Source organism: Phyllobates terribilis, unplaced genomic scaffold (assembly GCF_046119375.1).
Source record: "Phyllobates terribilis strain yellow unplaced genomic scaffold, ASM4611937v1 Scaffold_2__4_contigs__length_985480577, whole genome shotgun sequence".
Classification (NCBI taxonomy): domain Eukaryota; kingdom Metazoa; phylum Chordata; class Amphibia; order Anura; family Dendrobatidae; genus Phyllobates; species Phyllobates terribilis.
Window position 1 is genome coordinate 37,676,877 of NW_027362762.1, and position 12,669 is coordinate 37,689,545.

At 61.3% G+C, this 12,669-nt stretch overlaps 1 protein-coding gene across 1 annotated transcript; it reads left to right on the top strand.

Moving 5' to 3' along the window:
- The first annotated feature begins 346 nt into the window (after window positions 1–346).
- LOC141243902 (sialidase-3-like) lies at window positions 347–1,321 on the top strand. Its single transcript, XM_073668960.1, has one exon. The coding sequence runs from the start codon at window positions 347–349 to the stop codon at window positions 1,319–1,321; it is 975 nt and encodes a 324-aa protein (XP_073525061.1).
- The last annotated feature ends 11,348 nt before the right edge of the window (window positions 1,322–12,669 follow it).

Sequence of the window (12,669 nt, forward strand, 5' to 3'; positions counted from 1 at the left end):
ATACAGGTTGCTCTCGGCTGTCAGTCTCGTGTATCCGCTGTCCTGCAGGTTCGTGTACAGACATGTCGGGGGCGCTCTCTCTGGACTCGGTGACCCTGTTCCAGCAGGATCCTGGCGGTGTGACGTATCGTATCCCGGCTCTGCTCTTCTTCCCTCCATCTTCTTGGCCTTGGCGGAGAAGCGCTCGTCCCCCGATGATCAGGACGCCCTGTACCTGGTGGTGCGGCGCGGTCGGGTGCAGCGCGGGGAGGTGCAGGTACCGACTCCTCATGTCACCTCTCTCCGCGTCTGATCTTGTGACTTTCCAACGTCTCCATCTGTTTTGCCTCCTTAGTGGGAAGACGCAATGCCGGTGAGCCACGCCAAGTTACCGGGGCACCGGACCATGAACCCCTGCCCGCTGTACCATCCCGACACCGACACCGTCTTCCTCTTCTTCGTCTGTGTAAAAAGCGAAATCTCCGAGTTCCGGCAAATCATAACCGGCCGAAATGCCGCCCGGCTCTGCTACGTCACCAGCCGCGACCACGGCCAATCGTGGAGCCTACCGAAAGACGTGACGGAGGAGGTCCTGGGTGAGGACCTGAAGAGCTGCGCCACCTTGACGGTTGGCCCCGGTCACGGCGTCTGCTCTCCGTCGGGCAGGCTGATCGTGCCCGCGTACCTGTACTACATCCACTCCCGCGTCTGCGGCCTGCCCGTCCCCTGGAAGACCAAGCCCCACTCATTCATCTTCTACAGCGACGACCGCGGAGAGAGCTGGCACAAGGGCAGCGGGCTGTGGCGGCAGAAGACAGGGGAGTGCGAGGTGGCCGAGGTGACCTGCAGCAGCGGCAACGACCTCCTGTACTGCAGCGCCAGGACCGGTCAGCGCTACCGGGTGGAGGCGACCAGCAGCCCCCAGTCCATGGAGTTCACAGATGCCCACTACAATAAAAGCCTGTGTGAGCCGCCTCATGGCTGCCAGGGCAGTGTGGTGAGCTACAGGCCTCCGGAGGCAACTCAGGACGAGGCGGACGGCGGGGAAGATTCGCCCCTTCAGCATAGCGTCACGTCCTGGCTCCTCTACTCCCATCCCACCAGCAGCCGGGGCCGCGTGGACTTAGGAGTCTACTTGAATAAATCACCCCTTGTGCCGTCCACCTGGACCCCACCGTGGGTCATCAACGAGGGTCCCAGCGGGTACTCGGACCTGGCGGTGTGCCAGGACACTCACTCCTTCGCCTGCTTATTTGAATGCGGAAAGGACGCGGCGTGCGAAAAGATCGTCTTCCGGAGGTTCACGATGGACGAGCTGCTGAACAATTCCTCTAAGCCCTAATCACGAGTGTCGGGGCCTCCGCCAAGTCTCCGGGTGCCAAAAGTAACCCAGTATAGGAATGCACTGAGGGGCCACAAGATGGCGCCATCCACCACTCTCCTGACCCCCGATACACGCTCTCATACTGCTCATTAGATGGTGTCTGATCCCCCCCTGTAATTAAAAGGTTCTATCCACTCCTCTCTATCATGGACACCTTAAAGGGATCTTCCCATGAACTATATCATCCCCATCCACGTGTCTGATGCCGTCTCTGCCCAGCACCACCTCACCCTCTGGAGCCGTCTCTGCCCAGCAACTCCTCACCCTCCGGAGCCGTCTCTGCCCAGCACCTCCTCACGCTCTGGAGCCGTCTCTGTCCTGCACCTCCTCACCCTCCGGAGTCGTCTCTGCCCTTCACCTCCTCACCCTCCGGAGCCGTCTCTGCCCTGAACTTCCTCACCCTTCGGAGCCCTCTCTGCCCTGCACCTCCTCACCCTCCGGAGTCTTTTCTGCCCTTCACCTCCTCACCCTCCGGAGCCGTCTCTGCCCAGCAACTCCTCACCCTCCGGAGTCGTTTCTGCCCTTCACCTCCTCACCCTCCGTAGTCGTCTCTGCTCTGCACCTCCTCACCCTCTGGAGCCGTCTGTGTCCTTCACCTCCTCATCCTCCGGAGCCGTATCTGCCCTTCACCTCCTCACCCTCCCGAGCCGTATCTGCCCAGCACCACCTCACCCTTCAGAGCCGTCTCTGCCCAGCACCTCCTCACCCTCCGGAGCCGTCTCTGCTCTGCACCTCCTCACCCTCCGGAGCCGTCTCTGCCCTGAACCTCTTCACCCTCCGGAGCCGTCTCTGCCCACCACCACCTCACCCTCCGGAGCCGTCTCTGCCCACCACCACCTCACCCTCTGGAGCCGTCTCTGCCCAGCAACTCCTCACCCTCCGGAGTCGTCTCTGCCCTGCACCTCCTCACCCTCCGGAGCCGTCTCTGTTCTGCAACTCCTCACCCTCCGGAGCTGTCTCTGTCCTGCACCTCCTCACCCTCCGGAGCCGTCTCTGTCCTGCACCTCCTCACCCTTCAGAGCCGTCTCTGCCCAGCACCTCTCCCTCCGTAGACGTCTCTGCTCTTCAACTCCTCACCCTCCGGAGCTGTCTCTGTCCTGCACCTCCTCACCCTCCGGAGCCGTCTCTGTCCTGCACCTCCTCACCCTTCAGAGCCGTCTCTGCCCAGCACCTCTCCCTCCGTAGACGTCTCTGCTCTGCACCTCCTCACCCTCCGGAGCCGTCTCTGCCCTGAACCTCCTCACCCTTCGGAGTCGTCCCTGACCTTAACCTCCTCACCCTCCGGAGCCGTCTGTGTCCTGCACCTCCTCACCCTCCGGAGTTGTCTCTGCCCAGCACCCCCTCACCCTCCGGCATCGTATCTGCTCTGCACCTCCTCACCCTCCGGAGCCATCTCTGTCCTTCACCTCCTCACCCTCTGGAGCCGTCTCTGTCTTGCACCTCCTCACCCTCCGGGCTTGTTTCTGCCCAGCACCACCTCACCCTCCGGAGCCGTCTCTGCCCAGCCCCTCCTCACCCCCCAGAGCCGTCTCTGCCCAGCACCTCCTCACCCTCTGAAGCCGTCTCTGTCCTGCACCTCCTCACCCTCTGAAGCCGTCTCTGCCCTGCACCTCCTCACCCTCTGGAGTTGTCTCTGCCCTGCACCTCCTCACCCTCCGGATCCATCTCTACCATGCACCTCTTCACTCTCCGGAGCCGTCTCTGCCCTGCACCTCCTCATCCTCCGGAGCCGTATCTGCCCTTCACCTCCTCACCCTCCAAAGACGTCTGTGCCCTGCACCTGCTCAACCTCCGAAGCTGCCTCTGCCATGCACCTCCTCACCCTCCAAAGCCGTCTCTGCCCTGCACTTCCTCAGCCTCCAATTCCGACTCTGCCGTCCTCCTATTCACCGTCCGGAGCCGTCTCTGCCGTGCACCTCTACACCATCCAGAGCCGTCTGTGTCCTGCACCTCCTCACCCTCCGGAGTTGTCTCTGCCCAGCACCACCTCACCCTTCAGAGCCGTCTCTGCCCAGCACCTCCTCACCCTCCGGCATCGTATCTGCTCTGCACTTCCTCACCCTCCGGAGCCATCTCTGTCCTTCACCTCCTCACCCTCTGGAGCCGTCTCTGTCTTGCACCTCCTCACCCTCCGGGCTTGTTTCTGCCCAGCACCACCTCACCCTCCGGAGCCGTCTCTGCCCAGCCCCTCCTCACCCCCCAGAGCCGTCTCTGCCCAGCACCTCCTCACCCTCTGAAGCCGTCTCTGTCCTGCACCTCCTCACCCTCTGAAGCCGTCTCTGCCCTGCACCTCCTCACCCTCTGGAGTTGTCTCTGCCCTGCACCTCCTCACCCTCCGGATCCATCTCTACCATGCACCTCTTCACTCTCCGGAGCCGTCTCTGCCCTGCACCTCCTCATCCTCCGGAGCCGTATCTGCCCTTCACCTCCTCACCCTCCAAAGACGTCTGTGCCCTGCACCTGCTCAACCTCCGAAGCTGCCTCTGCCATGCACCTCCTCACCCTCCAAAGCCGTCTCTGCCCTGCACTTCCTCAGCCTCCAATTCCGACTCTGCCGTCCTCCTATTCACCGTCCGGAGCCGTCTCTGCCGTGCACCTCTACACCATCCAGTGCCGTCTCTGTCCTGCACCTCCTCACCCTCTGAAGCCGTCTCTGCCCTGCACCTCCTCACCCTCTGGAGTTGTCTCTGCCCTGCACCTCCTCACCCTCCGGAGCCATCTCTGCCATGCACCTCTTCACTCTCCGGAGCCGTCTCTGCCCTGCACCTCCTCATCCTCCGGAGCCGTATCTGCCCTTCACCTCCTCACCCTCCAAAGCCGTCTGTGCCCTGCACCTGCTCAACTTCCGAAGCTGCCTCTGCCATGCATCTCCTCACCCTCCAAAGCCGTCTCTGCCCTGCACTTCCTCATCCTCCATTTCCGACTCTGCCGTGCTCCTATTCACCGTCCGGAGCCTTCTCTGCCCTGCACCTCTACACCATCCAGAGCCGTCTCTGTCCTGCACCTCCTCACCCTCCAATGCCGTCTCTACCCTGCTCCTATTCACCATCCGGAGCCTTCTCTGCTCTGCACCTCTTCACCATCCGGAGCCTTCTCTGCCCTGCACCTCCTCACCCTCCGGCGTCGTCTCTGCCCTGCACCTCCTCACCCTCCAATGCCGTCTCTACCCTGCTCCTATTCACCATCCGGAGCCGTCTCTGCTCTGCACCTCTTCACCATCCGGAGCCTTCTCTGCCCTGCACCTCCTCACCCTCCGGCGTCGTCTCTGCCCAGCACCTCCTCACCCTCCGGCATCGTATCTGCTCTGCACCTCCTCACCCTCCGGAGCCATCTCTGTCCTTCACCTCCTCACCCTCTGGAGCCGTCTCTGTCTTGCACCTCCTCAACCTCCGGGCTTGTTTCTGCCCAGCACCACCTCACCCTCCGGAGCCGTCTCTGCCCAGCCCCTCCTCACCCCCCAGAGCCGTCTCTGCCCAGCACCTCCTCACCCTCTGAAGCCGTCTCTGTCCTGCACCTCCTCACCCTCTGAAGCCGTCTCTGCCCTGCACCTCCTCACCCTCTGGAGTTGTCTCTGCCCTGCACCTCCTCACCCTCCGGATCCATCTCTACCATGCACCTCTTCACTCTCCGGAGCCGTCTCTGCCCTGCACCTCCTCATCCTCCGGAGCCGTATCTGCCCTTCACCTCCTCACCCTCCAAAGCCGTCTGTGCCCTGCACCTGCTCAACCTCCGAAGCTGCCTCTGCCATGCACCTCCTCACCCTCCAAAGCCGTCTCTGCCCTGCACTTCCTCAGCCTCCAATTCCGACTCTGCCGTCCTCCTATTCACCGTCCGGAGCCGTCTCTGCCGTGCACCTCTACACCATCCAGTGCCGTCTCTGTCCTGCACCTCCTCACCCTCTGAAGCCGTCTCTGCCCTGCACCTCCTCACCCTCTGGAGTTGTCTCTGCCCTGCACCTCCTCACCCTCCGGAGCCATCTCTGCCATGCACCTCTTCACTCTCCGGAGCCGTCTCTGCCCTGCACCTCCTCATCCTCCGGAGCCGTATCTTCCCTTCACCTTATCACCCTCCAAAGCCGTCTGTGCCCTGCACCTGCTCAACTTCCGAAGCTGCCTCTGCCATGCATCTCCTCACCCTCCAAAGCCGTCTCTGCCCTGCACTTCCTCATCCTCCATTTCCGACTCTGCCGTGCTCCTATTCACCGTCCGGAGCCTTCTCTGCCCTGCACCTCTACACCATCCAGAGCCGTCTCTGTCCTGCACCTCCTCACCCTCCAATGCCGTCTCCACCCTGCTCCTATTCACCATCCGGAGCCTTCTCTGCTCTGCACCTCTTCACCATCCGGAGCCTTCTCTGCCCTGCACCTCCTCACCCTCCGGCGTCGTCTCTGCCCTGCACCTCCTCACCCTCCAGAGCCATCTCTGCCCAGCACCTCTTCACTCTCCGGAGCCATCTCTGCTCTGCACCTCCTTATCCTCCGGAGCTGTCTCTGCCCTGCACCTGCTCAACCTCTGAAGCTGCCTCTGACCTGCACCTCCTCACCCTCCGGAGTTGTTTCTGCCCAGCACCACCTCACCCCCCGGAGCTGTCTCTGCCCAGCACCTCCTCACCCTCTGAAGCCGTCTCTGCCCTGCACCTCCTCACCCTCCGGAGTCGTCTCTGCCCTGCACCTCCTCACCCTCTGAAGCCGTCTCTGCCCTGCACCTCCTCACCCTCCGGAGTCGTCTCTCACGTGCACTTCCTCACCCTCCGGAGCCATCTCTGCCCTGCACCTCTTCTCTCTCCGGAGCCGTCTCTGCCCTGCACCTCCTCATTCTCCAGAGCCGTATCTGCCCTTCACCTCCTCACCCTCCGAAGCTGCCTCAGCCCTGCACCTCCTCACCCTCCGAAGCCGTCTCTGCCCTACACTTCCTCATCCTCCAATTCCGACTCAGCCGTGCTCCTATTCACCGTTTGCAGCCGTCCCTGCCCTGCACGTCTACACCATCCAGAGCCGTCTCTGTCCTGCACCTCCTCACCCTCCAATGCCGTCTCTACCCTGCTCCTATTCACCATCTGCAGCCTTCTCTACCCTGCACCTCTTCACCATCCGGAGCCTTCTCTGCCCTACACCTCCTCACCGTCCGCAGCCGTCTCTGCCCTGCACCTCTACACCATCCAGAGCCGTCTCTGTCCTGCACCTCCTCACCCTCCAATGCCGTCTCTACCCTGCTCCTATTCACCATCTGCAGCCTTCTCTACCCTGCACCTCTTCACCATCCGGAGCCTTCTCTGCCCTTCACCTCCTCACCCTCCGGAGTCGTCTCTGCCCTTCACCTCCTCACCCTCCGGAGCCGTCTCTGCCTTGCACCTGCTCAACCTCCGAAGCCGTCTCTGCCCTGCACTTCCTTACCCTCCAATTCTGACTCTGCCGTGCTCCTATTCACCTTCCGGAGCTGTCTCTGCCCTGCACCTCTTCACCATCCAGAGCCGTCTCTGCCCTGCACCTCCTCACCCTCCAATGCCGTCTCTACCCTGCTCCTATTCACCATCTGGAGCCTTCTCTGCCCTGGACCTCTTCACCATCCGGAGCCTACTCTGCCCTTCACCTCCTCACCCTCCGAAGTCGTCTCTGCCCTGCACCTCCGAAGCCGTCTCTGCCCAGCACCACCTCACCCTTCAAAGTCGTCTCTGCCCAGCACCTCCTCACCCTCCGGAGCCGTCCCTGTCCGTCACCTCCTCACCCTCCAGAGTCGACTCTGCCCTGAACCTCCTCACCCTCCGGAGCCGTCTCTGTCCAGCACCTCCTCACCCTCTGGAGCCGTCTCTGCCCAGCACCACCTCACCCTCCGGAGCCGTCTCTGCCCAGCACCACCTCACCCTCCGGAGCCGTCTCTGCCCAGCACCTCCTCACCCTCCGGAGCCGTCTCTGCCCAGCACCACCTCATTCTCTGAAGCCGTCTCTGTCCTGCACCTCCTCACCCTCCGGAGTCGTCTCTGCCCTGCACCTCCTCACCCTCTGAAGCCGTCCCTGTCCGTCACCTCCTCACCCTCCAGAGTCGACTCTGCCCTGAACCTCCTCACCCTCCGGAGCCGTCTCTGTCCAGCACCTCCTCACCCTCCGGAGCCGTCTCTGCCCAGCACCACCTCACCCTCCGGAGCCGTCTCTGCCCAGCACCACCTCACCCTCCGGAGCCGTCTCTGCCTAGCACCTCCTCACCCTCCGGAGCCTTCTCTGCCCTACACCTCCTCACCGTCCGCAGCCGTCTCTGCCCTGCACCTCTACACCATCCAGAGCCGTCTCTGTCCTGCACCTCCTCACCCTCCAATGCCGTCTCTACCCTGCTCCTATTCACCATCTGCAGCCTTCTCTACCCTGCACCTCTTCACCATCCGGAGCCTTCTCTGCCCTTCACCTCCTCACCCTCCGGAGTCGTCTCTGCCCTTCACCTCCTCACCCTCCGGAGCCGTCTCTGCCTTGCACCTGCTCAACCTCCGAAGCCGTCTCTGCCCTGCACTTCCTTACCCTCCAATTCTGACTCTGCCGTGCTCCTATTCACCTTCCGGAGCTGTCTCTGCCCTGCACCTCTTCACCATCCAGAGCCGTCTCTGCCCTGCACCTCCTCACCCTCCAATGCCGTCTCTACCCTGCTCCTATTCACCATCTGGAGCCTTCTCTGCCCTGGACCTCTTCACCATCCGGAGCCTACTCTGCCCTTCACCTCCTCACCCTCCGAAGTCGTCTCTGCCCTGCACCTCCGAAGCCGTCTCTGCCCAGCACCACCTCACCCTTCAAAGTCGTCTCTGCCCAGCACCTCCTCACCCTCCGGAGCCGTCCCTGTCCGTCACCTCCTCACCCTCCAGAGTCGACTCTGCCCTGAACCTCCTCACCCTCCGGAGCCGTCTCTGTCCAGCACCTCCTCACCCTCCGGAGCCGTCTCTGCCCAGCACCACCTCACCCTCCGGAGCCGTCTCTGCCCAGCACCACCTCACCCTCCGGAGCCGTCTCTGCCCAGCACCTCCTCACCCTCCGGAGCCGTCTCTGCCCAGCACCACCTCATTCTCTGAAGCCGTCTCTGTCCTGCACCTCCTCACCCTCCGGAGTCGTCTCTGCCCTGCACCTCCTCACCCTCTGAAGCCATCTCTGTCCTGCACCTCTACACCATCCAGAGCCGTCTCTGTCCTGCACCTCCTCACCCTCCAATGCCGTCTCTACCCTGCTCCTATTCACCATCTGCAGCCTTCTCTACCCTGCACCTCTTCACCATCCGGAGCCTTCTCTGCCCTTCACCTCCTCACCCTCCGGAGTCGTCTCTGCCCTTCACCTCCTCACCCTCCGGAGCCGTCTCTGCCTTGCACCTGCTCAACCTCCGAAGCCGTCTCTGCCCTGCACTTCCTTACCCTCCAATTCTGACTCTGCCGTGCTCCTATTCACCTTCCGGAGCTGTCTCTGCCCTGCACCTCTTCACCATCCAGAGCCGTCTCTGCCCTGCACCTCCTCACCCTCCAATGCCGTCTCTACCCTGCTCCTATTCACCATCTGGAGCCTTCTCTGCCCTGGACCTCTTCACCATCCGGAGCCTACTCTGCCCTTCACCTCCTCACCCTCCGAAGTCGTCTCTGCCCTGCACCTCCGAAGCCGTCTCTGCCCAGCACCACCTCACCCTTCAAAGTCGTCTCTGCCCAGCACCTCCTCACCCTCCGGAGCCGTCCCTGTCCGTCACCTCCTCACCCTCCAGAGTCGACTCTGCCCTGAACCTCCTCACCCTCCGGAGCCGTCTCTGTCCAGCACCTCCTCACCCTCTGGAGCCGTCTCTGCCCAGCACCACCTCACCCTCCGGAGCCGTCTCTGCCCAGCACCACCTCACCCTCCGGAGCCGTCTCTGCCCAGCACCTCCTCACCCTCCGGAGCCGTCTCTGCCCAGCACCACCTCATTCTCTGAAGCCGTCTCTGTCCTGCACCTCCTCACCCTCCGGAGTCGTCTCTGCCCTGCACCTCCTCACCCTCTGAAGCCGTCCCTGTCCGTCACCTCCTCACCCTCCAGAGTCGACTCTGCCCTGAACCTCCTCACCCTCCGGAGCCGTCTCTGTCCAGCACCTCCTCACCCTCCGGAGCCGTCTCTGCCCAGCACCACCTCACCCTCCGGAGCCGTCTCTGCCCAGCACCACCTCACCCTCCGGAGCCGTCTCTGCCCAGCACCTCCTCACCCTCCGGAGCCTTCTCTGCCCTACACCTCCTCACCGTCCGCAGCCGTCTCTGCCCTGCACCTCTACACCATCCAGAGCCGTCTCTGTCCTGCACCTCCTCACCCTCCAATGCCGTCTCTACCCTGCTCCTATTCACCATCTGCAGCCTTCTCTACCCTGCACCTCTTCACCATCCGGAGCCTTCTCTGCCCTTCACCTCCTCACCCTCCGGAGTCGTCTCTGCCCTTCACCTCCTCACCCTCCGGAGCCGTCTCTGCCTTGCACCTGCTCAACCTCCGAAGCCGTCTCTGCCCTGCACTTCCTTACCCTCCAATTCTGACTCTGCCGTGCTCCTATTCACCTTCCGGAGCTGTCTCTGCCCTGCACCTCTTCACCATCCAGAGCCGTCTCTGCCCTGCACCTCCTCACCCTCCAATGCCGTCTCTACCCTGCTCCTATTCACCATCTGGAGCCTTCTCTGCCCTGGACCTCTTCACCATCCGGAGCCTACTCTGCCCTTCACCACCTCACCCTCCGGAGCCGTCTCTGCCCAGCACCTCCTCACCCTCCGGAGCCGTCTCTGCCCAGCACCACCTCATTCTCTGAAGCCGTCTCTGTCCTGCACCTCCTCACCCTCCGGAGTCGTCTCTGCCCTGCACCTCCTCACCCTCTGAAGCCATCTCTGTCCTGCACCTCCTCACCCTCCGGAGTTGTCACTGCCCTGCACCTCCTCACCCTCCGGAGTCGTCTCTGCCCTGCACCTCCTCACCCTCCGGAGTCGTCTCTGCCCTGCACCTCTCACCCTTCGGAGCCCTCTCTGCCCTGCACCTCCTCACCCTCCGGAGTCTTTTCTGCCCTGCACCTCCTCACCCTCCGGAGCCGTCTCTGCCCTGGACCTCCTCATCCTCCGGAGCCGTCTCTGTCCTTCACCTCCTCACCCTCCGGAGCTGTCTCTGCCCTGCACCTCCTCACCCTCCGAAGCCGCCACTGCCCTGCACTTCCTCACCCTCCCAATTCTGACTGCCCTGCTCCTATTCACCGTCCGGAGCCGTCTCTGCCCTGCACCTCCTCACCATACGGAGCCGTCTCTGCCCTGCACCTCCTCACCCTCCGGAGCCATCTCTGCCCTGCACCTCCTAACCCTCCGGGCCGTGCAGCTGCCTCCATTCTGCTTTTTATGTGTTTTTCATCTGTTTCTTCTTATCTTTTGATTTGTTTGTTGATACATTTTTTTATGACATTTCTCTTCTGTAAATCTCTTTCTTCCGAGTAGTAATTGTTTTGTGATTACTTTCTGCAGCTCATCCGGGTTATCCAAAATAGTTCAGACCATCCTAAATATTGTCTGTTAGTGTAGCAGTAATCAGCGAGAACGACCTCTACTCGGAGAATACAGCCATGGTCGTATCCAGACTCCTCTGTCCCCTGCAGACTCCTCTCTACCCTCCAGACTCCTCTATCTCCTCCAGACTCTTATGTCCTCCTCCAGACTCTTCTGTCCTCCTCCAGACTCTTCTGTCCTCCTCCAGACTCCTCTGTGCTCCTCTAGACTCCTCTATCCTTCTCCAGACGTCTCTCTACTCCACAAGACGTCTTTCTTCTCCTCCAGACACCTCTGTTCCCCTCCAGACTCTTCTGTTTCCCTCCAGACTCCTCTGTTCCCCTCCAGACTCCTCTGTTCCCCTCCAGACTCCTCTGTTCCCCTCCAGACTCCTCTGTCCCCTCCAGACTCTTCTGTTTCCCTCCAGACTCTTCTGTTTCCCTCCAGACTCTTCTGTTTCCCTCCAGACTCTTCTGTTCCCCTCCAGACTCCTCTGTTCCCCTCCAGACTCTTCTGTTTCCCTCCGGACTCTTCTATTTCCCTCAAGACTCTTCTGTTTCCCTCCGGACTCTTCCATTTCCCTCCAGACTCCTCTGTTTCCCTCCAGACTCCTCTGTTTCCCTCCAGACTCCTCTGTTTCCCTCCAGACTCCTCTGTTCTCCTCCAGACTCTTCTGTTTCCCTCCAGACTCTTCTGTTTCCCTCCAGACTCATCTGTCTCCTCCAGACTCCTCTGTCCTCTCCAGATTCCTTTGTTCTCCTCCATGCACTTCTGTTCCTCTCCAGACCCCTATGTCCTCTCCAGACCCCTCTGTCACTCCAGACTCTTCTGTTTCCCTCCAGATTCCTCTGTCCCCTACAGATTCCTCTGTTCCTCCAGACTCCTCTGTTCCCCTCCAGACTCCTCTGTTCCCCTCCAGACTTCTCTGTTACCCTCCAGACTCCTCTGTCCCCTCCAGACTCCTCTGTCCCCTCCAGACTCCTCTATTCCCCCCCAGATTCCTCTGTCCCATCCAGATTCCTCTGTCCCCTCCAGAATCCTCTGTTCCCCTCCAGACTCCTCTGTTCCCCTCTAGACTCCTCTGTTCCTCAGACTCCTCTGTCCTCTCTGCACTCCTCTGTTCTCCTCCAGACTCTTCTGTCCTCCTTCAGACTCCTCTGTCCTCTCCACACTCCTCTGTCCTCTCCACACTCCTGTTTTCCCCTCCAGACTCCTGTTTTCCCCTCCAGACTCCTCTGTTCCCCTCCAGACTCCTCTGTCCTCTACAGACTCCTCTGTCCCCTACAGATTCCTCTGTTCTCCTCCAGACTCCTCTGTTCTCCTCCAGACTCCTCTGTCTCCTCCAGACTCCTCTGTCCTGTCCAGACTCCTCTGTCCCCTTCAGACTCCTCTGTCCCCTCCTGACTCCTCTGTTCTCATCCAGACTCCTCTGTTCCCCTCCAGACTTCTCTGTTCCCCTCCAGACTTCTCTGTTCCCCTCCAGACTCCTCTGTCTCCTCCAGACTCCTCTGTCCTCTCCAGACTCCTCTTTTCTCCTCCATACACTTGTGTTCCTCTTCAGACCCGTCTGTTCTCCTCCAGACTCTTCTGTTCCCCTCCATACTCTTCTGTTCCCCTCCAAACTCTTCTGTTTTCCTCCATACTCCTCTGTTCTCCTCCAGACTCCTCTGTTCTCCTCCAGACTCCTCTGTCCCCTACAGACTCCTCTGTTTCCCTCTATACTCTTCTGTTCCCCTCCAGACTCCTCTGTTCCCCTCCAAACTCTTCTGTTCCCCTCCAAACTCCTCTGTCCCCTATAGACTCCTCTGTCTCCTCCAGA

Bases quoted from the DNA above. Each gene is read 5' to 3' on its own strand.
- LOC141243902 (XM_073668960.1), top strand. From the start codon at position 347: ATGCCGGTGAGCCACGCCAAGTTACCGGGGCACCGGACCATGAACCCC.